The 26,085-nt window shown below is 45.1% G+C and overlaps 1 protein-coding gene across 2 annotated transcripts; it reads right to left on the minus strand.

Annotated features, from left to right (window-relative positions):
* Positions 1-2,045: 2,045 nt before the first annotated feature.
* On the minus strand, positions 2,046-26,085 carry LOC125543966 (transducin family protein / WD-40 repeat family protein). 2 transcript variants are annotated; one of them, XM_048707482.2, is made up of 16 exons: positions 25,602-26,085; positions 22,914-25,511; positions 18,320-18,770; positions 17,934-18,162; positions 16,887-17,051; positions 16,040-16,312; positions 15,677-15,922; positions 15,222-15,593; positions 13,791-15,128; positions 13,637-13,693; positions 12,092-12,520; positions 9,714-9,937; positions 9,496-9,605; positions 3,141-3,341; positions 2,885-3,063; positions 2,046-2,793 (listed from the first exon to the last, which is right to left on the minus strand). In XM_048707482.2, exons 1-16 carry the CDS (start codon positions 25,945-25,947, stop codon positions 2,680-2,682), a joined length of 7,332 nt encoding a protein of 2,443 aa, XP_048563439.2. In that variant the 5' UTR covers positions 25,948-26,085; the 3' UTR covers positions 2,046-2,679. The 2 variants fall into 2 exon arrangements, with proteins under 2 accessions (XP_048563439.2, XP_048563438.2); XM_048707481.2 differs by having other exon boundaries at positions 9,496-9,629.

A 26,085-nucleotide genomic window follows, 5' to 3' on the forward strand; every position in this document is an offset into this window, starting at 1 on the left:
CGTATCAGCCTCCCCAAACTTAATTCATGCTCGTCCTCGAGCAGGTAAATGATAAACAAAGATAAAGTGCGATGTTGAAGGATATCTAACATAAGCTTGATCAAATGATGTAGGGTGGTATGAACTTAAGATAAAAGTTATTGAAGGCAATAGTTTATCAATTTGATATAAAAACAATGATACACAAGCATGCAAATAAACAGTCATTGCCTTTCAAGAATACAAATGCTAAATATCTGATTCCGTACCAATTATTAGTCAAGTGTATCACAAGAACATAGCAGGCTTGGGACAGGCATAGAAGCTACACCTGCCTTGAGACAACTAGGGCGTGTTTGGTAGCCCAACCAGGCCCGCGCAAAGAAGAAAATGGCCTGTTTGGTTGCCTGGGCTGCATCTGCTTCTTGGGCCGCATGGAACTTAAAGCATCCTGAGGCCTATCCACGAAAGAACGGCCGAATCGGCAGTTTTTTGCGAGACAGGCTCACTACGGCCACACGTGCCTCTTCACTACATGCCTCGGGAGCGTGGGAGACGGACGGGACGTCTCATAACTCCCCTTCCTCTCTTGTGTCACCACTCACTCCTTCATTCACACCACTCCCTCTCACTCTCCTCACAGCCCCTTGCTCTCCTCCGATGGTTCGCCCACCACCGCGCCGCCCCCTGACCCGCATCATTGCCGGGAGTAACAACGTCCATGACCGGTGGGTGGCCGGCCTCACCAACTCAGGCATTGACCTAATGGCAGCCATCCGCGCGCCCTCGCCCTTCTGCACAGGGCCCCTCGTCATGCCGATGAGGTGTCGGCCGCTCCAGCTCCGCATTGTGGTCCTGGGTTCGGTTGCGTCGTCGGAGGGGGACATTGGGTGCGCTGCTACTCGAAACCCCAGTGGGCGGAGGTTTTTTTTAACCCCATTCGAGGGTTTTCTCCGGGCAGTGCAACAAGGCCACGGACAACGCCCTCTTCCTCGACCTCCCGCGTGACCAGGAGCATTGGCGCATCACTGATGGCCCTCGGCATTGTCGGCTCGTCCTCTTTGGCCGACCCCTCCTTCTCGTCGAGGTTTTCTCCTCGGCCAGCGTATGCTCCAACGTCACCCGCTCCGGTAAGTTGCATTTTCCCCCTTTGCTCATAGATGTAGATTAGGGTTTGCTATACTAGGCATGGCTTGGCTTGGATTAGATTCAACTCGATTCAATCCACTTCCTATCGAATCGATTTGAATCCAATTGGTTGCTTCTTGACTATTACTGTAGATTAGTGCACTGCCCCGTCGTTGTTAGATTGGTAGACTAGTGCACTGCCTTGATGAAAACTAGGTGTTGTTGTAGATTTGTGCTTGCAAGTGACATTGGATTGATGTTCATGCTAGGTTGGTACTGAGATTTGCTTGATGTTCATGACAATTGCTTGATGGTCATGCTGCATGATTCCACTTGTAAGTTGTGTTAATTTTGTCCCCAAAGAGAAAGGGATGATGCAGTACAGTAGAGGTAGGTATCTTCTTCCGTTAGAAACCAAGCTTATCAATCCAGTAGGAGAACTAAGCAACAACTTGTTAGCAACACCTACAACAAAATAACAAATACTTGCACCCAAATAATTCACAGCCAAATCTACGGTTTCACAGTTGTTTCAACCAAACTGCTTCTAGCTTTTCCACAACTGGAAGTTTACAGCAGCTTTGTCGTAGCTTACAGGCAGCTTTTTCAGAATCTAGCAGCATACAATGACTTGAATATGTAGAGCTGAGGAGTAATCAGGAGTACTGCTGTTTCAGAATCTAGCAGCATACAATGACTTGAATATGTAGAGCCGAGGAGTAATCAGGAGTACCGCTTCGGCAGGAACAACTAAGCAGCAACATAATCAACTAAGGTTTGATTTGTCACCACATCAATTTCCTCAGTAAGCACCAAATTAGTTGAATAGAGCACAGAAAAACACATCAAACACATCCAGCAATATAACATGACAATTACCAGAAATTGTAGAAGCGTGATGGTAAAAAATAATTATATGGAACACCAGCAGGAGGGAATGATGGAAAATAGTACCAGGTACAATAAACAATAATGATTGGACCAGCTACATGTCAGATCATATGATAATTACACACAGAAGACTTTAATATCTTAGCCATACAAATATACAGAGTAACCTGATGTCCAGTTGCCACATTGATTTATGTCATGAATCGGGCAGAGAATTCAGCACTTCTATATTGGGCGAACAGACAACCAAAGAGAAGATTTTGTAGTTGGATGTCACTCTACACTTCACAATTTTACACCCTTCCTGTTGTGCTTTCCTTATAGAGTATATTCACCATGGTCAATAAGTCAAGACAACTCTGCTGCCCTGGTATACAGAAACTCTGCTTGCAACATGTGATGCAAAGTACAAAGAGTATAATTGCCTGAAAACAAACACCAAAGTGACCCACGGTATATACAGCTTGAGAATTGCCCTGTGCCAGGTAGGTAACGAGGAACCGGGGACTACTTGAGGTTCATATAGCTTCCACTAAACTATTCATATTTTTCTCACCGCTTAATTATGGCATCATGTTGATGTGCATCTCATGAAACAAACAATGCATCACGACATTAAATCAACAAGCACTTTCACCAGGACAAACCATGCATAACAACACATCTCCTGTCTTGCTTGTTCTAGTCCTGATGTACTGTGGCAAACTCATTCTTTATCTGCACAAGCTTCACAGAACCATCGCCACCACACGAAACGAAACCATTAGTCAAGACATGGATATCTGTTACAGCAGCCTGCAATAAACATGCAGACATGGATATCTGTTACAGCAGCCTGCAATAAACAAGGTTGTTAAAATTTATCTAATCTATTGATATAGCATACCCTAACAACACCACCAAAGCCCCTGGAGGTTGGTTGAAAAAAAGTGTGCCGCTCATGCAACTTCGGCCAATGAAAGACTAGCTGGGAATTTTTAGCATCCCAAAGCTTTACATCTCCATCTTTGCTTCCAGTCAAGAATAAGGTGGTATCTGGAATGGTCGATAGACTGGTGACACTCCCTGCAGATACAAGACAAGTGATAAGACAGAAAATCAACTTTAGAATTGATGAGTGTCATGGCAACGTGAGAGCTTACCTAAATGAGCCTTCGGTATATGCCAAATCATCCCACGGGAGCTACCCCCAGCAGAAGTTTTGTGATGCTTACTCTTTCCAGTAGAAACGAACCGGAAATCATGCAATGCCACATCTCCACTTTTCCCACCAGTTACAATCAGCGGTGAGATGGATCCACAGCCTATGTTGTTGTCGAACACAGTAAGAGAACGGGCTCCTCCTACAAGATGAAGTCCATGGTCAGCCATCCCTACTATATCTATAGAAAAAAGTGCACCATAACCTTCAACTATTGCGAGTAAACCTGGGAATAGTTTGTAATCCAGATTAAACCCAGCCCAATCCATACAAGTATAAGTCCAACAATCAGACCAGACCAGACCAAACTGCAAATGCTATAATCCAAACCAATCCAAACTGTACATATTTTCAAGCCAAACCCATCCAACCCAGTCCCCACATACAATTTCAATCTGAAGTTTCAAACCAAGGGCGTGTCCAATTACTATGGGAAGAGAGGCGTTGGAAGGGTGATTAGCTGCTGCTGCATGTTACTCACCACCACAACGTACGTACATAGAACAAGCTATAATGCTAGATACTATATATGACTAGCTGCACTCCGTCCATCACGGTATAAGACGATCTTGTTCGCACTGTCCGACCTCGTCGGCCAACTCGCCGGCGCCGTCGAGCGGGAAGAAGGGGCACCTTGTAGGGCGCCATGTGACTGTTGTATATCACACTGTCTGGCAGTAGTTGAGCAGTTCGGCCACGGCCTGCGCCACACACAGCCTGCAGTTCGCCACCGCCTCCGCCGCCACCGAGCTGCGCCATGTCCATCGCCAGCCCCTTGTTCGCACCGTCGCCAGAGTCGTTGGACATGAGCTTCATTGCGCTTGGTTGAATGCGACCAGATACATCAGCCCATGCCGGTGGCGTTCTGGGTGTTGAGAAGGCTGAGCATGTAGCCTGTGTCCGCACCGCCACGGCCAACCAGAGCATGCAGTCCTACCGCAGGACGTCGCTGCGGCACTGCGCAAGGCTCCATGTCGCCAAGGAGGAGCGGCCGGCGGTGGCCATGGCGTAGCAGGCGGAGGCGTGCGGTGTTAGACCTTTGAACCTGAGCATTGATAGTTGTGAATGACACTAGGAGAGTTTGGGACAATTTTCGTTGGTTTATTTCTCACACAATGCCATACCAACCTGAGGGGTTGGGGTTACATACTTATAGGCTGCTAGCCAGCCAAGCATATGCTGAGATGCTACTAAGATGCCAGTCTAAGATGCTAGTCTAAGATGCCAGTCTAAGATGCTATCCTAACTGCCAGTCCTTGATGGTCAGGAACTCTATCCTAACTGCCACAAGGACCATGTGCTGCAGCCCCACAAGGACCATGTGCTGCAGCCCCACAACGACCCTAGTACACAGACTTATCCAACATGCGGGACAAGGCCGCCAGAACCTGGTCGATGCTGGTTTGTGTCTCTACTAGAGCATGGACGTGCCATGGCGAGCAGGAGCATCATCATCGGCACCAGTAGTGGAGACGACAAGGAAGACGTTGCCAATGGGTGATTGCTTTTCCCGGCAAAAAAAAGGGTGATTGCTTTGATCGGGACCCTAACCTGGTCCCTGATTTAGTTCTCCGTCCATGGGTTAGAATGGTTTGAGACTGTTTGTTCTGTGACCAGACCGAACCGATAATAGGAAAAGCCCAAACCAAACCAGCTTACATTAGGAGCTCAGCCCATTTAATCCAAACCAAAAGAGACCAATAGGAAAACCGATTTGAAATTGTGGTTTGTGTCCAAACTGTTCCCAGGTTTAATTGCGAGTTCACATTCAACCTTTAATTCATAAACCGTTTATTTAAACCCTGGTCTATGAAATCTAGTCACTTCACCCTCTTGATCCAACCTTAGGTGGTTTCTTGCTGACCTGAATGCCTCGTGGCAGAGAGCACAACTTATCCACATGATCCTCCCTCCCAGTCACTTTACCCCCTTGATCCCTTCTCAGGTGGTTTGGTGCTGACGCGAATGCGGCGTGGCAGACAGACAGCCTCCCTCCCATGGCACCATCTCTCTTCTCACTTTCTCCCAGTTGTCTCTTGAAAACAAAAACTTTCTCCCAGTTGATGTCTCTTGAAAACAAAAAAATTTCCCCCAGTTGAGCCTCAAATCCCTAACACTGGGAGACCTGATGAGCGCGAGGGGTCGAGGGGTCTGCACCTCCAATTCTTCCGTGATGAGCGCAAGGTGTTCTCCGCATCCACCAGCATGGTGGTTGGTGACGGAGCATCTGCCTTATTCTGGGAGAAATGTTGGTTGGATGGTCGTGACATTCTTGTTTGGGCATGAGCTCCTTCTGGTGTCCAGGCGCACTAGGAAACGTTGGACCGTCAGGAAGGTCTTGACCGACCGTCGTACGATATTGGACATCCGGTGTGTGTGTGTGTGTGGGGGGGGAGGGGGGGGGGGCTAAGCCCGCTGGCTATGGTGAGCGGCGGGGTGCTGCTTTCGGCCTCGCCGGACGTCCTCCTGTGGCGTTGGACCCTGGACGGATAGTACACCAAGAGCTGATACAATACTCTTGAACTGGAAGCCTTGGCTCCCCCCAGGGTCAACTTCTTCGTGTGGCTTGCCTGTCAAGATCGTTGCTGGACCGCTGAGGGACTGGTAAGACGGCTTGCAAGATGCACCTAGCTGTGTGCTTTGCGACCAGTCGGAGGAGGCGATGGCGCACCTTCTCACTGGTTGCTCTTTTTGACGCACCATGTGGCATTAGGTGCTCTCTTGGATCCGATCAACGACCTCCCCACCCCCAGCAGGTGATGATTTTGTGGACTCGTGGCAACAAGCGTGCTAGGAAGGGCACATCCTCGACCATCATGTTGGTGGCATGGTGCGTCTGGAAGCATGGTAACGTGGTCATCTTCGACAACACTCAGCTCAGCATAGCCCGCCTCCTTGACACTATCAAGGCAGAGACTAGGCAATGGGCAACGGCAGGTGTGAGAGGTCTTGCGGCGTTGCTACCATTGGGGGCGGTACCTACCGTTTATTGGCGGGGTGTTGTAATTAGGGGAGTCGCCCATCTTTGGGTCCCAGGGTTATTGAAGCAACACAAGGTTGTGGAGGAACAATTCCATCTTGCTGCTACAAAGTGTAAAACACTGGTTTTGAAGGAACTATTTCAACGTGTTGCCCCAGATATCACTCTAGAGGCGAAAATAGGCCGACATGGCAGCAGGAGTTCAATCCAAAACTCCTAAAGCACAAGATCTAGTCCAAGATCTTAGATAAGAACACCAAGTTCTATTATGGGTACATAGGCTGAGTTACAAACTAGAGGTGCAGACCTGTATTTATAGGGCTTTGGGAAGCCATCACATCTCAACTTCTACTTATAGCTAGAAGACTCTAGAAAACATTATTAAGGTTCAGCTTCTACTCATAGCTAGAAGACTCAAGAAAGCAACTGCAACCTCTGAATTAAGGACCAACTTATCTAGAATGGAGTAGAAGTGTGTAGAATAACTCGAAACGAATTTGACTTCTGATTTCTGTATTATTCCTCGTCACCCATGACGCCACCTCCGTGTCTCGGGCCTTCCTTCCCAGCGACGGCATGCCCTCGGTGCATCCACTCACCAACAGCACATACGGTACCCCCTTCTCCAGCGGGGTAATCGCCACCATACCCGTCGGCGGACCTCCACTGCCCAGCAGATTGCCCCACTCCCCCCCCCCCCCACCCCCTCCCCCCTAGCTTTCCTGCCTTCCACGGCCTACCTGTCATCACACCATGGCCAACCCCCCCCCCCACCACCACCACCACCACCACCACCTCCAGCCATCTCCTTACTCGCCGCAGGCACCCACTAGCATCAACCTAGGCCACTTTGCACCCTAGCATACAGCCCAATCGCCACCCACCCGCCTACCAGCAGCAGCAACCACAAATCACTGCCCCCTTTGTCGTCTTCACAACCCCACCTGCCAACTTCACACGCCGTTATGACCGCACCCTCTTCGCAACCCATCTATGGATCCACCCTGCCCATCACCTCCCTTCAGCCCCTGCCTAACCATCACCACAGCTCAAGTTACGGTTCCATCGTGCCCCGCTTCCACAAGCTCGACTTCCCAACAAGTGATGGCTTGGTTGGCCCTCTCGGTTGGCTCAATAGGTGCGAGCAATTTTTTCGTGGGCTGCGCACGGACAAGGCTGACAAGGTCTGGACGGCAGCCTGCCACCTCACCGATGACGCTCAATTCTGGTACTTACAGCTTGAGCACAACTTCGGCATGCTGACATGGTAGTGGTTCAACTTGGGCAGTTCGCGCATCTGCCGTTCACTTCCTCAGTTGCTGACTACAGCAGCAGATTTCTAGCCCTCATGTGCCACAACAATGAGCCGTTAACATTGACCCAGTTTCTCTGCATAGCAAGGCGGCTCGAGGGTCTTCATGTTGACATCGAGCTTCAACGATCGTCTGACCTCATGAGCAGTGGCATTTCCTTCCAACGACGTCTGGACACCAGCCTCATGTGGTCAACGCAACTCTGGCACCTTCCACGACAGCACCACTAGCAACTGTTCTGCCGTCAACCACTCCAGCACCAACCCTGCCACAGCACGTTCATCACCTCAACCCATCGTTGGGGCCTTTGCTTCAACTACTACGAGATTTATGTCCGGGGTCACCGGTGCGCACGACTCTTCTTCATCGATGCAGGCGACTTCGACCAGGACCAGGACAGATCCGCAACTGCTAGCACCAAAGACCCATGGGAGTCAGTTGAACAGTTACAGCTTGCAGAAGCTGTTTCTCGAGAAGGGGGGAGATGTTATGTGGGCCAACCCATCAAACCTGGAGTCTTAGAGCATCTCCACTCGCCCCCCCCCCCCCCCCCCCCCCGCCCCCCAGGGCTCTTTTTTAGCGCTGGCGCCGAAAAATCGGCCCAGTCGTGCCCCCAGGACCTTGTTTATCGCCAGTTTGGGCCGAAATAACAGCCGGGAACGGCCGAAGCAAAAAGGCGCGTGGGTCCACTCTATCGGCGAGAGACGGCACTTTTTCCCGCCGATCCCTCGCTTTTCCCCTCCATTCCCCCCTTCTGCCCCTCTTCTCCCGCCATTCTCCTCCCTCTCCCCGCCATCCGGCTGCCATGCCGCCGGAGAAGTATACGGCCCCTCGCGCCGCTGCCATTGTCGATGCCACCCAGCCGAAGCAGAGGAAGCCGAGGGTGCCGCCGGCAAAACCACCAGACATGTCGAACGTCGACTGGAAGGCGGAGGTTCAGCGCCGGGAGGCTGTCACCACCGACCGGCGGAACAGGCTCAACGCCAAGAGGGCCCGGGACAGGGCAGCGGCGGCAGAGCAGGCAGAGGCGTCTCGCGCGGGGATGACGAATCGACCCGGCGGCCACAGCCCGCAAGCTGCCCGGAGCCAGCAGAGCGTCGGGTCGCCAGCCAGCTTCTCGCCGTCGCCGCAGCCCTAGGGGTGCGCACCCTCGCCTGGCTACGCCGAACGAGTGGAGATGCTCTTATGGCTTCAGAGTCCTCGTTGATTAAGTAAGTTTGTTAGGAAAGGGTCCAGCCAGTTTAGAGATCGTATTAGAGTTTGAATAGACTTACCGGCTTGTCGGTCAAGTCTTGTCTATTATATATAGGGGCCGACCCCTCTCAATAAAGTAGACGAATATTGTCGTTTACTTTTATCTACTTTGCAGTAATTAGGGTTATCTCACTAGTAGATCCTATCAGTAACTTAGAAAAGATTTTTGTCATTTTGTCATGCTCTTTTTCTTTTCTTGGTGTTTTATTTGTTTTCACCCTTTGTGGTGTTGTGCACTTTTGTGCCTTCTCAGCGTTTTTTAAATTTAAAATGACATGGATTATGGTGCATTCTCAATTAAAAAATTAATGGTGTCCAGTTCAGCGGTTCTTTTTACAGATTTACGAGATCAATAGTACTATTTTTGTAGATGGCCATTTCTTAGTATGTGCTCCATTTCTACTTTCTATAATAAAAAGGGCAGCCCGGTACACGTAGCTCTCGCTTGCGCAGGGTCCAGGGAAGGGTCCGACCACTTTGGGTCTATAGTACGCAGCCTTTCCCTACATTTCTGCAAGAGGCTGCTTCTAGGACTCGAACTCGTGACCACCTCATGGTCACAAGGCAACAGCTTTACCGCTGCGCCAAGGCTCCCCTTCTCTACTTTCTAGACTAGTATTAATATTTTTTAACTTCAACACTTAGGACAGATGTCGTATTTTTTTTAAACTTAGGACTGCTATAGATGTTAGTATTCTACTATAAAAATATTCCAAGTAAAAAGCTAGAATGGACTTGTTTTAATTCACCTTCATGACACACAATAGAAGTTTGACAAGTGGCTGGTGGAGCTAGCATATCCAAGATAACAACATTTGCGCCATTTGAATTGCATCCAGCTGCAGTAAGAACAGATCCGCTTGCATCCACATACACAACATCACTGTCATCAATAAAAAAAATAAGATACAGCATAACTGTATCAAGTCGTTGCAAGTAGTTACATGAACAAGTTCAGTCCACATACGAAGCATGGCTGTCAAAGCACAAGGATGACTCTGTAGGATGGACATTGCTTCTTCCACCCACCTCAACTTGCCATGTACAAATTGTACCATCTAATGCAGCAGTTGCAAACCGCTGCCCGTAATAATCAAATTGAACAGCCGATATGGAAGCAAGTGCATAAGGTGGTGGAATATTAGCAGCAGGGAGAACACCATATGTAGCTCTTGCACTATCTTTACCAAACTGTAACAGCCAAAGCACAAAAGTTATCAGTGGATAATTAAACACGGGACGATATCTAGTTCAAACCACTACAGGTAATGATATGATAACCCTTTCAATCGACCCAGCAAAATAGTGAAATATCTAGCTATTCAGCAAAGTCAACCATTTTGTTTCTTTATCCTCATGTTTGGAAACAAAATTATATTTATTGAGCGAGATCTCTTTATGTATAATATAAGGGTGGGTATACATTAAAGAATCTGAAAATTTATATAGCAAAATAGCAGACAAAGTGCGTAGTGGGCACAATCTCCAAAGGTACAGTGCTTATAATGTACTCCCTCCGATCCAAAAAAAAAAGTGTTGCGGTTTTAGTTTAAATTTGAACTAAAACCACGACACTTTTTTTTGGATCGGAGGGAGTAGTAAATATATGTTTTTACATTCTACAGAAAGTCTACATACAAAATTCTCCATTTGTACCCTCCCATTGTGCCTTATAAAATATTTGTTCCTTCGTGGACAGCTAAAAGCTTTCCTCTAATCAAGATATGGGAGTGGGTGGGGGGGGTGGTACTTTTTGAACTAAGGAAAGTAGATTTAACCAAAAATGGCAAAGAGTCGTATTTATAATAAGATTTTGTTTTAAAATGTTCCAGACATACATTTCTCAATTTAAATTACTGCAAGATGTACTAACTACAGATCTAGATAACATCAAATGCCAGGCAGTCTATACAAAAGCCTTATCGAAATAACTAACGTGGTTTTAGTTCAATTGAACTAAAACCACATCAGTTATTTCCGAACGGAGGGAATACATGTTATGTCTCCAAGATAATATAAAAAAAATCTCGAACACGCAGGAGAGCTACGCATTATTATATTTATATTAAGAAAAAGGAGTCTTAGAAGACTCATAAGGCCCGTTAGGGCAGGGACAAAAGATCACCAAGAAAGATAAAACTATGAGCACGACCCATAACAGAACTCTGGCCAAATTTCCCAGAGCCCTTTGGGCCTCGTCCCTAATGTTCTGTATAATCGAAATAAGGCTAATTAGGGCGCCCTCAAAAACACATTCATTCCTATGCTTCCATATCCACCAAGCTACCAACACAACCGAAGTGCCAAAACCCCTGCGGTATTGTCTATCAACTTGCTTGTTGCTTGGCGCCACCAAACAGTAAAAACAAGATCATCTGGCCCTCGTGTACGCTGTTGCAGAGCAACCAAGGACAACACAGAGAACCATACTTCTCTTGAGAACACACACGCAGTGAGCAGATGTTGTATGGTTTTCCTCCTGATCACAGAGCGCATTTTTCCGGGTGGTCAAGACCACGGCGAGTCAAAAAAATCAGCAGTCCAGAAACGATTTAGTGAGGCCAACCAAATAAAGAATCTGCAGCGAGTGGAGCCCAAGTTTTCAAAATTTTCATCCATGGCTCAAAATCAGCATCCCCTAAGAGGAAACGATAGGCTGATTTGGTCGTGAGCTTTCCCGAAGATGGCGGCCAAATATGCTGATCCTAAAACCCAGAAGATTAACATCAGATAAGATTTCCCATAACTGAAGATATTCCAACGACGCCTCCGTTGACAGACCACCTCTAATGTCATGGATCCTAGTAGCATCAGTTAGTGCTTCATGTACTGTTCTTCTACTTATCACTATAATGTGGTGCAAGATCTGACAGGGATTGACAATGCAACCATGTGTCACACCAAAAGAGCATTATGCTGCTATCACCAACAATAGAAATGACCAAGATGGAGAACATTGCAACCGAATTAGGATGTACTTGAAGTTCAAGATCAGCCCATGGACGATCAGGTTGTCTTTTCAAGCCATAGCCACCTCATTTTCAGTGCTCATCCAAGCACCTCCAAATCAAGACTCCACAACCCTCCAAGATAATATAGATTCTTGAATGAACATTTGTGGTTGTGTTAGCTATTTAATTTCATGATCCTTAGCCCATAAGATTTACATCATATAAAGAAAAAAGAGAAATATAAAATCGCTGATTGCGTGCGGACAAATGACTAGAAGAAAGAAAAAAGGGAGAACTAACTGCCATGCCCATAAAACCAAGCATTCATAGACCCACACTGGCAAGTAATAACCAATCAAGCGTGGCGTAATTGACAATTTCCCGTAATACTTACCTCCCATAAATACACATGTGTATTGCTTGACCCCACTAGCAACAATGGCAAAGAGGGATGGCGTGATAGTGCTCTTGAATGGATATTCTCAAGGGTTGCTGGAGGATCAACAAAATCCTCAAATTCATCGGGTTCGCCCCACCCAAACCCTGATGCCCCAATACCAGCATAACCTGGAATTCCAAATGCTCCACCCCCAGTTAAGTCTCTTCCGGGTTTCACCAAAGAACCTACCCCAATATTTGCCCCATCTGAACCAAGATGAGATCCTCTTCTTCTGCCAGGACCAACACTAGGTGAAATAAGAGTTGCAGCAGGTGTAGTTTCAGGACAAGCCCAACCATCTGATGGCCACTCAGATCCTGACCAAATATACTCTGCTGATTTCTTGTCCTGTTGATTACCATACCAGTTGAAAAAAACAAGACCCTGACAAATGGATGACCTTAGTCAAACAAAATTGATGCGGTGACGCAACTACACATGACTTAAGGAGACAAAAAGTCCACATACAACATTACAAATAATAATGTCGAACATCTTGGGACCAGTTGTTACTTGCAGCCCAGCTCTTACAATAGGTTTGAAGATATACATTTAGTTCAAAAAATACTAGAAAAATAATACAAGAACCAAAATATTATTATTTTATAACAATACATCATATCGGGGAGGCAAATAAGGTCAGCAATCATAGCATCATGACTAAGGAATGAGAAAAAGGTTGAGCAATTGCTCAAAATTTGAAAAGAGAGGTTGTAAAGGGCAATTAGCAATGTGTAATTAAGGGACTAAATGTGCAACGCAGTTGTTATACATTCAACTTAATTTGTTTGTCATCAGATTATATCGGATGGCTAAGATGGTTTGTGTCAAACCTGACCCATATTTTTTATTGATATAAGAATATACTCCCTCCATTCCAAAATAGATGACCCAACTTTGTACTAACTTTGTACTAGAGTTAGTACAAAGTTGGGTCATCTATTTTGGAACGGAGGGAGTAGATATTAAAGAGTACTCATTAATTGCAGTCTAAGGAGATCATAGAGATAAAAGCATCATCAAGAACATGTTTTCTGCATCATCTGTAAAAAAATCCTAGTCCTCATCCACAAAACGAAAGAAACACCTGCTAGTTTGGCTCATTCAGATCAAAGCACAAAAGCTAGGCATGACCTGTTTTGATTATGTTGCAATATTATCATGTTTGACAATTCAACATAAAGAAAAAAATTACAATATTCACACATAATTAGGAAAATACTCCCTCCGTTCCAAATTAATTGAAGCTGTAGTTTTGTCTTAAGTCAAGCTTCTTTAAGTTTGACCAAGTCTTTAGAAAAATTTAGTAACATCTAGAAAACCAAGTTAGTCTCATGAGATTCTTAAAAAAATGTATGTTCATACTAATATGTATTTGGTGTTGTATAGATCTACCATTTTTATAGAGTTGCTCAAAATTAAACAAGTTTGACTTAGGACAAACCTAGAACTTCAACTAATTTGGAACAGATGGAGTAGTGAATGGTTCAAAAACAATACCTTTCGGTTGGTAGCAATAGCAGCATGTTGCTCATTGGTTGAGTTGAGACATATTGCCTGCACCATTGCAAAAGATTAAAATGCAGTGCACAAAAGAAAGCAAAGAATGAGTCATCTCAAGGAAAAAAAAGTCATTAGGCTTGACAGTGAATACCTCAAGAAGTTCCCCATTTCTCCTTAGAAGTTCCTTTGGGCTTTGAAAGCCTTTTTCTTCGATCAGGCATTTCCTTTTAGGTTCAAGAGAGGTTTCCACATCAGAAGAAGCCTTGTCAACAAATCCACGCCCTTTCTCATTGTCCTTGGAGCTAACATTGCATTTATTTTCTCCTCCATTACTTTGAGTAGAATCGTTTTCACACTCGATTTTTGTACTTTCAACCATATTCTTCCAAGATCTACTGAGCTTTGTGTTGTTTAACGGAAAGCAATTCACGTCTTCATTCACAAATGCTGCACATATATCCAGAGAGTTAGCAGATATTTCCCATAAAACATGAAACAACACCTCCATGTTCTCAGTGTTTGTGCCCTGAGCTATATATGCGAGCTGATCACGGCTAGTCTTGTTGGACCTTGGCTGAGACGACATATATTCTAACCAGAAAAGCACACTCGGATGTAAATTATTTGATAATTTCTCTCTGAAAAATGATGCATGGAGTCTTACTAATGAAGACGACACAAATTGCAGGGAATCAATAACAAACTTTGCAGCAACTGAAGAGGCAAGACCCTTAAATTCCTTCACGTCACTTGTACAAGCTTCACATTCAAGTTTCTCGTTTCCAATGAACTCTTTTAAGTGATGTTTCATAAAGGATGACAATCCAATCCACAAGGAAGCACCTATCAAATGCCACTTTTCATCAATTGAAAGACTTGAATCCTCGCTTCCTCCTGGTTGTCTCTTGTCCAATGAACCATTGGGCATTACCGCCTCTGTGTTAATTGATATACCATGACTTTTATGGTGCGCAGCTTGCATCAATCGGCCTAATAATACTTGACATGACTCATCATTCGCAGAAGCACCTAACACTGGATTGCTCATGATAAGTAATGCCTTTATGTCATGGCATAGCCAAGAAACAGAAAAGCCTATGTTGTAATCAAGGAGATCAATAACAGTAGATATGGCTGATGTCTTGTCCAATGCAGAAGTTCTACTGAGGTCATGTTTCAGGAGTAGCCTGCTAGTACTCTGATAATGTGATAAAGTTGCTATAATGTATTTCATGTTTTCCAAAGGTGTACATGCAGTAATATTGGTGAGGTCTGTATTAAGAACAGAACAGATGAAGCAGCAGGAGACAACATATCGAGTAAGAAATTTAAAACTCTCCTTGCATGACACCAACAACAGATAGTCAATCGAACAGGAAGCGCAACCTTCAAGACAATGACTATTAGTTCCACCATCTGGTGATCTACAAACTGATAGCAGAACATGTGCAAGAAATAATAAACCATCATGGGAACAGGAGGTAAGGATCTGCAATGTAACAGAAGTGGAATTTAGGATGGTTTGTACGAAAGGCTCTGTAAAAATAAAAAAGTAAAAGAAGCTGCTATCTCCTGATGTTACCTTCTCAGCTACATCATAAAACTGAAGTGAGAACCTTTTATGAAATATGGATATTGCAGCACTAACATCATGCGCAAGTTCCTCGATGCCATGGCTGTTGTGCTCTTTAAGGACCTTATCTTTAGCTAATGGTAGACCGCAATGTGCACAGAGAAAGTGATTTCTCAGCATGCGTGACAAATAATTTGAAGCCATGGTTACTTTGAGTTCTGATTCAACATCATTAACGACAGATGATGAAAGCCAATTGGAAGAAGCATTGAAAGGGTTTAGTATTCCATCAAGAATCTTGTCATCTGCACCATGTTGTGAGCTGGTGCCGTCCTTCTCAACTATGCTTGATTTACTAGATAGGCATTCAAGTGCTTCAAGCTAATGAGCAAAAAAAATAACAAGATTAAGTGTAATGCAAAACAGCAGCAAGGACAACTCAGCTGCTAAGAGATTATACTTACAGGTAGTCCACATCTGTTTAAGGCACATGCAGCCAGTGCAAATGAAAGCTTAGATAATTTTGCAGATAGAGCTTCACCAGCACAGTTTCTGAAACTATTTTTCGTTGATAGGATTGCACAATACTGACCCAATTCTGGGTCTGCAAACACATTCTGACCACCATGAGTGTCGGATTCATCAAACAGTAACTTGGGATGGCAGCCAAATAATTTACTGACAGACTGGGAGTAGTTCCCTAGCATCCACTGAAGATTTAAATGAAAATTTAGTTAAGAAGCTTAAGGGTCCATTCTGTGCTCGTATAAACTATTTTGATTTTCAAAATAAAAAAGGGAAAAGAAAAAGGCAGACATATAACATACTTCAAGCAGGCTTGAAAGCCAGTGGTCTCCTTTCTCAACTGCATCAGGGAGCAGCACATTTGAAATGAGGTTACGCTCCAAGGGCCCTCCAGATCCCTCAACAAGCCGACAAATTACCATAGCAAGCTGTTCATCTTGAAGGTTCTTCGCACAAACATTGATGGCAGAGGAAGTATCACCTCCAAGCAGGAAAAATGCTATAGCAAGCTCCCATTGATGCCTTCCCAGTAGTACATAAGCATTTTTAAGGGCAGCGGCTTTGTTTTTTTCTTCCTAGATAAATTTATCTGAATAAGTACGATGTAGTGATATAATTCACTTTGCAACACAAAGCATTACTGTAAAATGCATGAAATTCCTTCTGGCCATGTTTGATGCGCATTTCTCTTAAAAATATGGCACTGCCAGTATAGTGATAAAGATATTAAGTGTGGCAAAAACTGATCATTTGAGATGTCAGGACTAGCAACTACTCCATCAGTCCTAAAATTCAAGGCATATTTTGATTCGTTACACAAATTTGAACTATTGAACTAAAACCACGACAAGAATTATGGAACGGAGGGAGTACTTTGTTATATGTGGTTTATGTGACATGAAATTGACACCACTGGAATTGTATTAAAATACTTATGATGTGATTTTTAATCTCATAAACCATATATTAATAGAGTAATCATTGATCAAAACCTTATGATACTGAATCAACATACGCCTTACATGTTGGAGTATTACTTCCTGAAAGACTTCAGTATGTGCAAGTTCACATTTGCAACTATTGTATTAATAGGCATGACCGCATAGTTGAAGCTGTCAATAGATTGAACCATACTATACACTGATGTACCTGGAAGTTCCTGCAGAGAAACTCATACAGACGTTTATCCTTCTCATTTCTGCTGACCTTGAAAAGGCCAACTAATACTTTTATTCTGTTTAATGCTATATAGAGCAGAGCACAATCCTTGGGATCCTTGCTTTTAAGATACTGCAACCTTGCCAACTTCTCCATCTACAATTTCAGACATGTCACATTACCTAATAAGTACAGGTGATTATCCAGATAACAGCAAATGTAAACAATGTTCATTATGGTGTCCATACATATGGCAGGAAAAAAAATAGACAGAAGATCCGTTAATACTTGTTAACTAGAATCTGGACGCAGAACACTACAACAATGACAATGTTTAAACAGTAGAGAACATCAGCCATCAAATGTGCCACATTTGATGCCTTGGTCAAAAAGAATATCGGGTTTAAATATAAACCGCAACACTGAATATATTCTTTTGAAAAAACATAGGGAATCATCTTGTGTAGGATACTACTATTGGTCAAAAGAAGAATCTATGTTAACTCGAAGTCCCAAACTTTGTAAATGCAATCAGTTCTAGCTGAGCAGTGCTTTGCTACTAACATGCTGCCCTAGAAAGTCAAGTTAACATCGTCCTGGGATCAACCGTTTGATGCTCTCGGTTGAGCTCCTTCCAAGCATGTGTGACACCTTCATGTGGTCGCGATCAGCCTGCAACCTGAGCTCGGCTCCTAAGCCACGCTTGGTTGAGCTTCTTTGAGACCCGCGTCATATTCCATTCTTGTTAAAAAAAATATTATGAAAAATTAAGTTATTTATATTTAGTATTCATTTTATTTGGATTGTTTCTATTTAAATCCAAACTGTTTGTTTTGTTGACAGAGGATTTTTAGGGATGTAAGAGGGAGATACACTACATACTGGTAAACAGAACTTTCAGTGATTGACAGAATGATACCGTAACTACATCCTATCATTGCCTTGTTAGTCAACTGTGACATTTGCTGTTAGTGAAACTTATGAGAACCTAAATACTAGTTCTGAATTATCTGATTGCTGAGAAAGATATTTCCATACCCTGATCCTTAGCTGGGACACATTCGTATACCATAATCCCATACCAAGGTTTTGCATCTCTAACCAAGTTGATTCTGCTGGAAGAACATAATCAAGTAGATCATCCTGACAATCAGATTGGAAGGCCCATGCAATGGAAGCAGAATCAAGATGGCACCCTTCAGCACTAGATGAATCTCCAGATCTCCTAAGCACATATAGGCGTTGGAACTGCACAGCAATCCAGAACCTTAAGAGAAATGCAATCATCAATTAACATGACTTCTCAACAACAACAAAAGCGGAAAAGGTAGCGGCATTTTTTTTGTCTAACTTTTGACAATGCCTAGATTGTAGTAAATAGAAAAATATACCAACACAATTTTACAAGATAGGAGTTATCTTACCTTCGCCCTGCTTCATCAAGGGTTTTATAGGGAGAAGCACGGTTCTGATCAGTAATTTCACCCAAAAGATCAGAAACTGTATGTATCTGTATTTTTTCAGTGTCACTTATTGCAAACATGCCAAAGTTCTTATCAAGGAGCTGACTTATCTCTGACCTTTCAGATGCACTAGTGGTGGTATTGATACCTAAATTACTCGTCATGTAAGAAAATGAATTTGATGGTGACAGCAAGTTGAAGGCTGTGCTACTTCCGTTCTCACCCCACAGTAACCCTTTGCTAGAAATATCGCTTGACGGTGTATGCGTAAAGTACCGCGACAAAGGAAGTTCAGGGATATTATGGCATGATTTACTGCATGAACTACAGTCCAACAAGGTGTTTAATGTTGTACTTGCTTTCATGGATTCAACAAGATGCTGCAGAATGCCATCTGCACGTTTCCATTCACCTGTGCACAAACAACAATAAAGAGTTAATTCCATTGCCTAATTTCATAAAGTTAAAAAGATGGTGTGGTTCAATTGAAAAATAAAATTCTGCAAGTTTACTGAAAATACTGTGAGCAGAAATCAGGAATGAACGTGGACTTCTATCAGGGCAAATCATTAGGGCATCTCCGCCGCGGATCACCAAATCGCCCGTAAATGTTCGGACCGGTCCGAATGTCCGAAATCCCGCAGACCGGCATGGCGGCACCAAACGAACCGGAGACTTGCGGGAATCCGGACGTCCGCCACGTCAAACTCTGACACGCCCGACCCACCCAAAACCAAGGCGAAGCCCGCGCATTTGGGAATTCCCAGTTTCCCACCACTATTTCCGCACAAAAGCCCGCCCTTTCCACTGCCTCCACCCCGATCTACACCCTCCCCACCGTTCGGTCGTCCGCCGCCGGAGGAGTTGACTGGAACAATAGACATTTCACCGAAGCCAGAGGATCTGAGGGTGGTGGCCGCCCGCAAGGCCGCTCCCGCGGAACACAACGCCCGCCGCTACAAGGCGAAGAAGAAGGCGATCAGGGCAGACCTCTCCGGCAAAGCGTGCTGCCAGGCTGGTGCCGCCTGGACAATCGCTGCCCTAGCCATCCCAGCTGAATACGCCCTACTACTACGCCTCCCACCATCTCGGTCCGGCCGACATGCAGCAGTCGCCGCACCAATCCGCGTCTTCCTTCACCTCCGGCCATCGAGTCCCGTTCACCATCGACCTCAACACCGATTACACCTTCACGGAGTCGCAGTCGTCGAGGCTTGTCCAGTTGCAGATGCCGGTTGTGGAGTGTTCGTCCGTCGGTGCCCGGTCACTGTTTGGCAGAATGTCCCAACAAAGCGTGATCACGGCAAACGAGCAGATGATGAACATGATCCACGACGAAGGCGGCTACGAAGACAAACAAGTGGAGGACTCCCAGCCGGACAGCCGGACAACCAGCAGACATGCACCCAGCAGCCGAACATGGATCCGGACAACCACTGGCCGCCATGTGCCAACCCAAAGAAGAAGAGGGACTAAATTCCTCCCCAAAGAAGGATGAATTGTTGTGTGAGGCGTGGTTGGCCGCTAGTCTCAATGCGTTTCAGGGCACGGAGCAAAGGGGCATGGCGTTTTGGCAAAGCACGCATAATTGGTTTCCCGAGCAGAAAGCACTACAATCCCTACCGCACGAAGTGATCCATGAGCGCAATCCGAAGCCACTCAACCATCAATTGCAAAACATTCAAGAGGTCGTCAACAAGTTTTGCGGCTTCTACAAACAAAGTGCAAAAAACGGTGGCCAAGTGGTGCAACAATCCAAGATCTCGTAAGTTTTGTGGCTTGTTACTCTATGTGTTGGCTTTCATTGATTTGCTCGACGTTGCAATTTGTTGACCATCCATTGTCTTCCTTTGCTAGCTCGTACGTGCTAGCACATTATACCACAAGATGGAGAAGAAGCACTTCATCTATATGCATTGTTGGTTGTAGGGATGCAAATTTGGAACCTATGGGGTACCCTCCGACCCTTCTTAGTTCAACCAAATGAACTAAAATTTCAGAAGTGATGTGAATTCTGAAAATTTAGTTCAATTAGTTGAACTAAGGAGGGTAGGAGGGTACCCCCTCAAGGTTCAAAATATGTATAACTAGTTGGTTGAAGTTGAATGGGAAAAGCAAGCGGATCACCTACATTCCCAATTCCGTCAAGACGGCATGGTCGATGAAGATGAAGGTGGTGATCCAGCCGTTCCAACACAAGAAGGGCTTGCTCCAACCAAGAAGGTAATTAGGAGCCGGGGAGGAAGTGGGAAGAGAAGGAGAAGTGAGAAGGCATGGCGGCCAAGATGACGGAGAAGTTCGAGGACATCATGACGAAGGAGGAGGCAAGTGTCGCGCGCAATGAGGTGAAGGAGGGAACGAAGGTGGAGATCAAACTCCAAGAGAAGAGGTTTTGCACCTTCATGGACATGCAAGAAAAGAAAATCAAACTCCAAAAGAAGAAGCTTGAGATCAAGGCCGCTTCAGAGGACTCCAAAATGTGTTTTGTGAAGACGTCGGACTTGGATCTTTATGCGGCAAAGGTTTTCCAAGCCTACCGTGCGAGCATATTGCAACGCTTTGCGCAAACTGAGGAGGCCAAACCAGCCGAAGAGTGAGGTTTCTGCCACGGACAGACGAACTGGGAGCCCAAGGAGGGCTTTGGCACAGACAGTCGGACTGGCAACTTTTGGGATCGATTGGATGTAAAACTTATTGAACATCCAATGCTTTTTGGTTGTGATTGCATATGTTTGCAATTATTAAATGTATGCTTAAATTGCTACTGATCTAGATATGCATGTCAAATGGAGTAGGCCGGAACAGGGGCGGACATTTGGTTCCTACAGTTGGATGGCCGTCGGACCAGGGGTGGACATTTGGTGCCTACGGTTAGATGGCCGCCACCCCTAAAACTGTGTGTGGACATTTGGTGATGTCCATTTTGGTGATCCGCGTTGGAGTTGCCCTTAAGACGGAAAATGCAATTGGTTAGCAGTTACAACATAAGTAATTGTGCTTGCCATTGTAGAACTTAGCAACATAGTTACAACCCAGTTTGAAGAAAGCACAGGCGCACATAGCTCAAAGAATGGCAAACCAACAAACAGCCAAAGAATATTTATCATGATGTTATATGTCATATCTTTCTCAATTTGACCCCTTAAAATTGAAATTAAAATGTCAAAATTAAATCTAGCAAGATCTAATTTGTATTGAGATACTACCTTTGTCTCATATAAGACGTTTTTGTAGGCTAAACTAACCTACAAAACGTCTTACATTTTGAGTCGGAGGTAGTACTTAATAAAAATTTCTCTAAGTCTACAATACTGAAACAGAAATTCACCCAAATCGTGTTACACACTCATACAAACAGCAGTTCCGCCGTAAAAGGCACCATTTTATCACAATATCAAAAATGCAACTAAAATAGGTTTGCAGATGGAAGGGTTCAAAAGACTTAGGCAGACATTTCAGGGAACCAACTATTCTCACCAAGGTCGTTTTGGCAAACCAGAGTGGACCAGTTCTTAACTGAATGGTTTTCTAACCCTGGGTGGAATTGATGCAAGTAATACAGTTGGCCAAGTTTATCCACTGTTTCAAATATCGGCCTACATTTAAGTTAACTGCTACTCGGCACCTGACCGAATCGAATACCCCCTATTCGGCCAATTAACTAGGCCAGCCGATTAATCGGTCTGACAGCTGATAAAAGGCCGAAATTTTAGGTGGGGCCGATTAACTTGCAGAGGAGGCAAAGCTTATTTTGGCCTAAAATCTAGCATGTTTCCCTCCCTTCTCTCAGTCTCCTGCTCCTGCTCGGCTCCCTGCTACTGATTAGCTATATCCGCATTGCTGCTGTCCTCTCCTCTGCCTAGGCTTCTACCACTGCAAGTGCTCCATCTTTGAAAAGAAATTCGGGTGATATGGAGTGGCCTAGGATATAAAGATATGTAAAACTTTTCCTTGTTACATTAGCGTGTACATTGGCATATTTAGACATTTAGTACATTACATGTTGCTATGTAGCCTAGGATATATAGCTATGGCCCTGGTTAACTAACGATAAATGGGTCACTGATAAATTCAGTTAATAGACCGATTCGCCAATTAATCCCTACTCACCCGACCGAGCAGCTACCAGTTACCAATATCCTGAACACTGAGTTTATCATTACAGTGGCTTTCAGTATGCAGTTTTATTTCAGCATTTTGGCATACTAACTAGTGCATAACCATTTTTAAGAGTCATAGCATGAATGTTTTAATAGAAATGGTAAAGTTCTCTTGATTAACTATATTTCGTACCACACCACACATTAAATGGCCTAAATCATAAATAACTACAGCCAAACTTTAAAAACATCTTGGAACCTACGAGGCATAGTAAGCATAAGAGCATGTAGGTGTAGCATATTTCCACTTACACAATCTCACTCTAACTCTCACAGGACACTGAGGATAGTTAAAGTTAACAATGGAAGCCAGTAATGGTTAACTTAGCAAGGCCTTGTGCAACAAATGTAGAATCCAGAGAAAAACATTAGAAATAAATTAGAATAGTCGACACCTGAATAAAGATGATGGATAAGTGCTCTTGGGTGATATGGCGCCAAAGGTCCACTCAGATTACTAGATATATCCAACAAGCTCCACAAACCATTAGAACAATGACTATTGTGTTGGCCTGGTAACAGCGTGCTATTGTTCTCAGTGGCCTCCGCGTTGCTGTAATTTTCAGATAGCCCAGATTTACCAAAGATAGTTTCATTAACATGCACAGTACATGGCAACTTATCATGCACATCTGTGGCAGAACAAACGCCTTTCTGGGTAATACGTTCATTTGCTCCTCTTACTAACCATGAACTGAACAGTGAAAGATGATTGTTATGAACAAGCGCTATTGACGCCTTTGGCCCCCAGCAGAAGCTGGCAACATCATGATGAGAATGAGCTAATGCAATACAACTCCAAAGATGCTTCTCTTCCAAATTTGCAGTGTGCAGCACATTTTGAAAGGAAGGATGCTTATGGGAATATATATGCAACTTATTACGAAAACAGACCGCAAGTAAAAATCTACCATTGCCTAAAGATAGCCAATCTAAACCAACAACAGCGCTTTGAATCATTAGTGCATCTTCCAGGAGAAAACACCCATCTCCCATGAGTTTTACTGCTTCCCAGATATGAATGGATGTATTATTCTTCTGAACATTTCTGCCAACAGTAGCAACTCTACCACATCTGGATAGTGAAATTGCACTAATTGGTCCTGGATGAGCACCAAACATGCCAACTAGCTCCCAGCTGTTGCTCCATCTCCCAGTCTGCAAAGGGTTATCTGCACCAGACATCTTCCAAAGTTTCACAGTGCCATCAGAGTACCCAGTAGCAATATGATAACCTGGGGAAGTTGCAAAAGGTACATGCTGTTGTAGAGGTAATACAGTATTGTCCAGAGACATAACCGAAATGCAGGTGGGATATTCTCCATCCACGACAGTAGGGAAAACCGTAGAACCTTCATAAATAGCAGCTGCAAACATTTCACCATGGACGTAAGTAACATGTCTCCCTTGATCTGCAGTGGAAAGTGAGTTGGCAGAAAATTCACATAAACACCCCCTTCCTTCATGATGATTTTTTGAATGCAGGACTACTTTCCATGATAAAACTTGAAACCTCTTCCTCCATACGCACACAATTAGGAAACTGTTGTTTAAAAATGACTTGTTACAGTTAGAAGCTAAAGGTATGGTATGAATGCTATCAGGTGGTTCTTCTGCATTGCTCCCTCCAAGGAAAGGAACTGTGAACATCTTGTGACATGAAACAACACCTCCATTTGGAATTCTGGCGACAACTAAATCAGCTCCATTTTCACCTCCCAGGACAAGAAACCTGTTATCATGGAAAACTGAAGGAGCCCAACAAAGACATGAATATTGCGCATCTGAAGAAATGTCATGCAGATCAAATTTGCACAGGAGCTTCCATGAAGGATAAGTGGGTGCATGCAAGGTCGATATGAGAGTTGATAAGGTTGAAAGAGACCATACAAATAGCATTCTGCTAGAATCCATAGAAACAGCTAGCTCTATCTCGCAGCTATATGGATGGACAGACACCTCTATGATACTACCCTTATGTCCAACTTGATTAATAGTCTTGGTTGAACAGCATGAGATGCTCTTAGAAGAATCGCTTGAAACATGACTCCCAGAATCTGATGATAATCCAAAAGCCAGGCGAGACCAAATGAATGAATTATCAGGCAGCAAATGAAGCAAAGAGCATCTTGTGGGTGGGCCAGAACATATACTTCGTGATATTACAGTCTCAACAAAAATTGGTTGTACTGTAGATTTTGGGTTAATAGCAGATTCCTCCCAAGCCTGTGGTTCGCTCTGCTTCCATAGTGTAATCCGAGGGTACCTTGGTGGAGATACATCATCAAGACAATGAGCAGCCCAAAAATTGGTACAACGCCCAGGGCCAACACTGACCAGCCACTCACATTTGCCAACCTTGTTCTGCCAGGAATGACCTGAAAACAACTTGAACTTAGCTTCTTCATCTCGTGATACAACACTGCCAGTTTCTACTGCCCATCTCACAGATATGTCAACTCCAAGCACTCCATTTAGAATGTTGTCCAACTCAATCACTGCAATGACGCTGAAAGATCTTCGCGAAGTAGGCTGCTTCTTCGACCTGGTCACCTCAGCCCCAGTCCATAGCCGAGCAGTTCCATCCAAGCAGCAGGTCATGAGGATCTCTCTCCTCACTTCAGATGGATCACCGACAGATAACGTCAAAGGCCTCCACTGGATCATGGAAACAGGCTGAGGATGCAGAAGCTCAGCAGTCTCCAGACCCAATTTGGCATCATTCAGAAATACCAGGACAGGCACATTGCCCTCCACAGGAGCAGCAGCTGACGCCGCCACGACAGGGGCGTGGACGAAGTGGGTAGCAGAGACGAGGGACTGCGGCACCTGTGGTGTGGACCTCCAAGCAAGCTGCCAGGAGGATTGCACCCTGGCCCACATGGCAACGCCACCACCGACCACCACGATGCCGTCGCCGGAACCCGTCCAGGCGATGGCGGTGACCGTGAACATCTCGGTGATGACCCATCTCAGGAGCCAACTGAATGAACCTGCCAGTTCCAATCTCCAAACAGTGAGCCGTGTGGCAACCACCTAAGTTAGTCAACGACGAGAACTGGACACGAGCCAGATGGACAAACCTGAGGAAGGTGCGGGCTGGAAAACGGAGACGGAGTTGCCGGACGCGGCTGCGAGCTCGCCTCTCCCGCGGCCGCACCAGGCGACTGCGGACACGGGGGTGTGGAGGTCGATGACTTGGCAGAAGAATGGGGATTCGTCTTCCACGGTGTCGCTTCCGCTGGTACGGGGAGGGGAGGGGAGGTGGGAGACGACGAGGAGGGAGCCCGCGGCGTAGGCGACCCAGGGGAGGCCGCCGAAGTCGGGAAGGAACGAGAGAGCGCGGTGGTCGGGGGTGGGCGCCGGAGGGATCAGATGCGGTGGATGGAGGGCGAGCGGGAGCTGCGGCAGCGGGTCGTGCTCCCTCATCGTGCAGGCTACTGCATGAGCATCGGCGCTGCTGGTGGTGGTGTAGAGTTTGGATCCTCACCGGTTGCCGCGGCTGATTTGCCCTTTTGCAGCCGGCGGCCGCAGGGTGAGCAAATCCTATTGACAGAAGGCTAATAC

The sequence above is a fragment of the Triticum urartu genome, chromosome 3A (genome assembly GCF_056163025.1).
Source record: "Triticum urartu cultivar PI428250 chromosome 3A, HENAU_Tu73, whole genome shotgun sequence".
In the NCBI taxonomy this organism is placed as follows: Eukaryota; Viridiplantae; Streptophyta; class Magnoliopsida; order Poales; family Poaceae; genus Triticum; species Triticum urartu.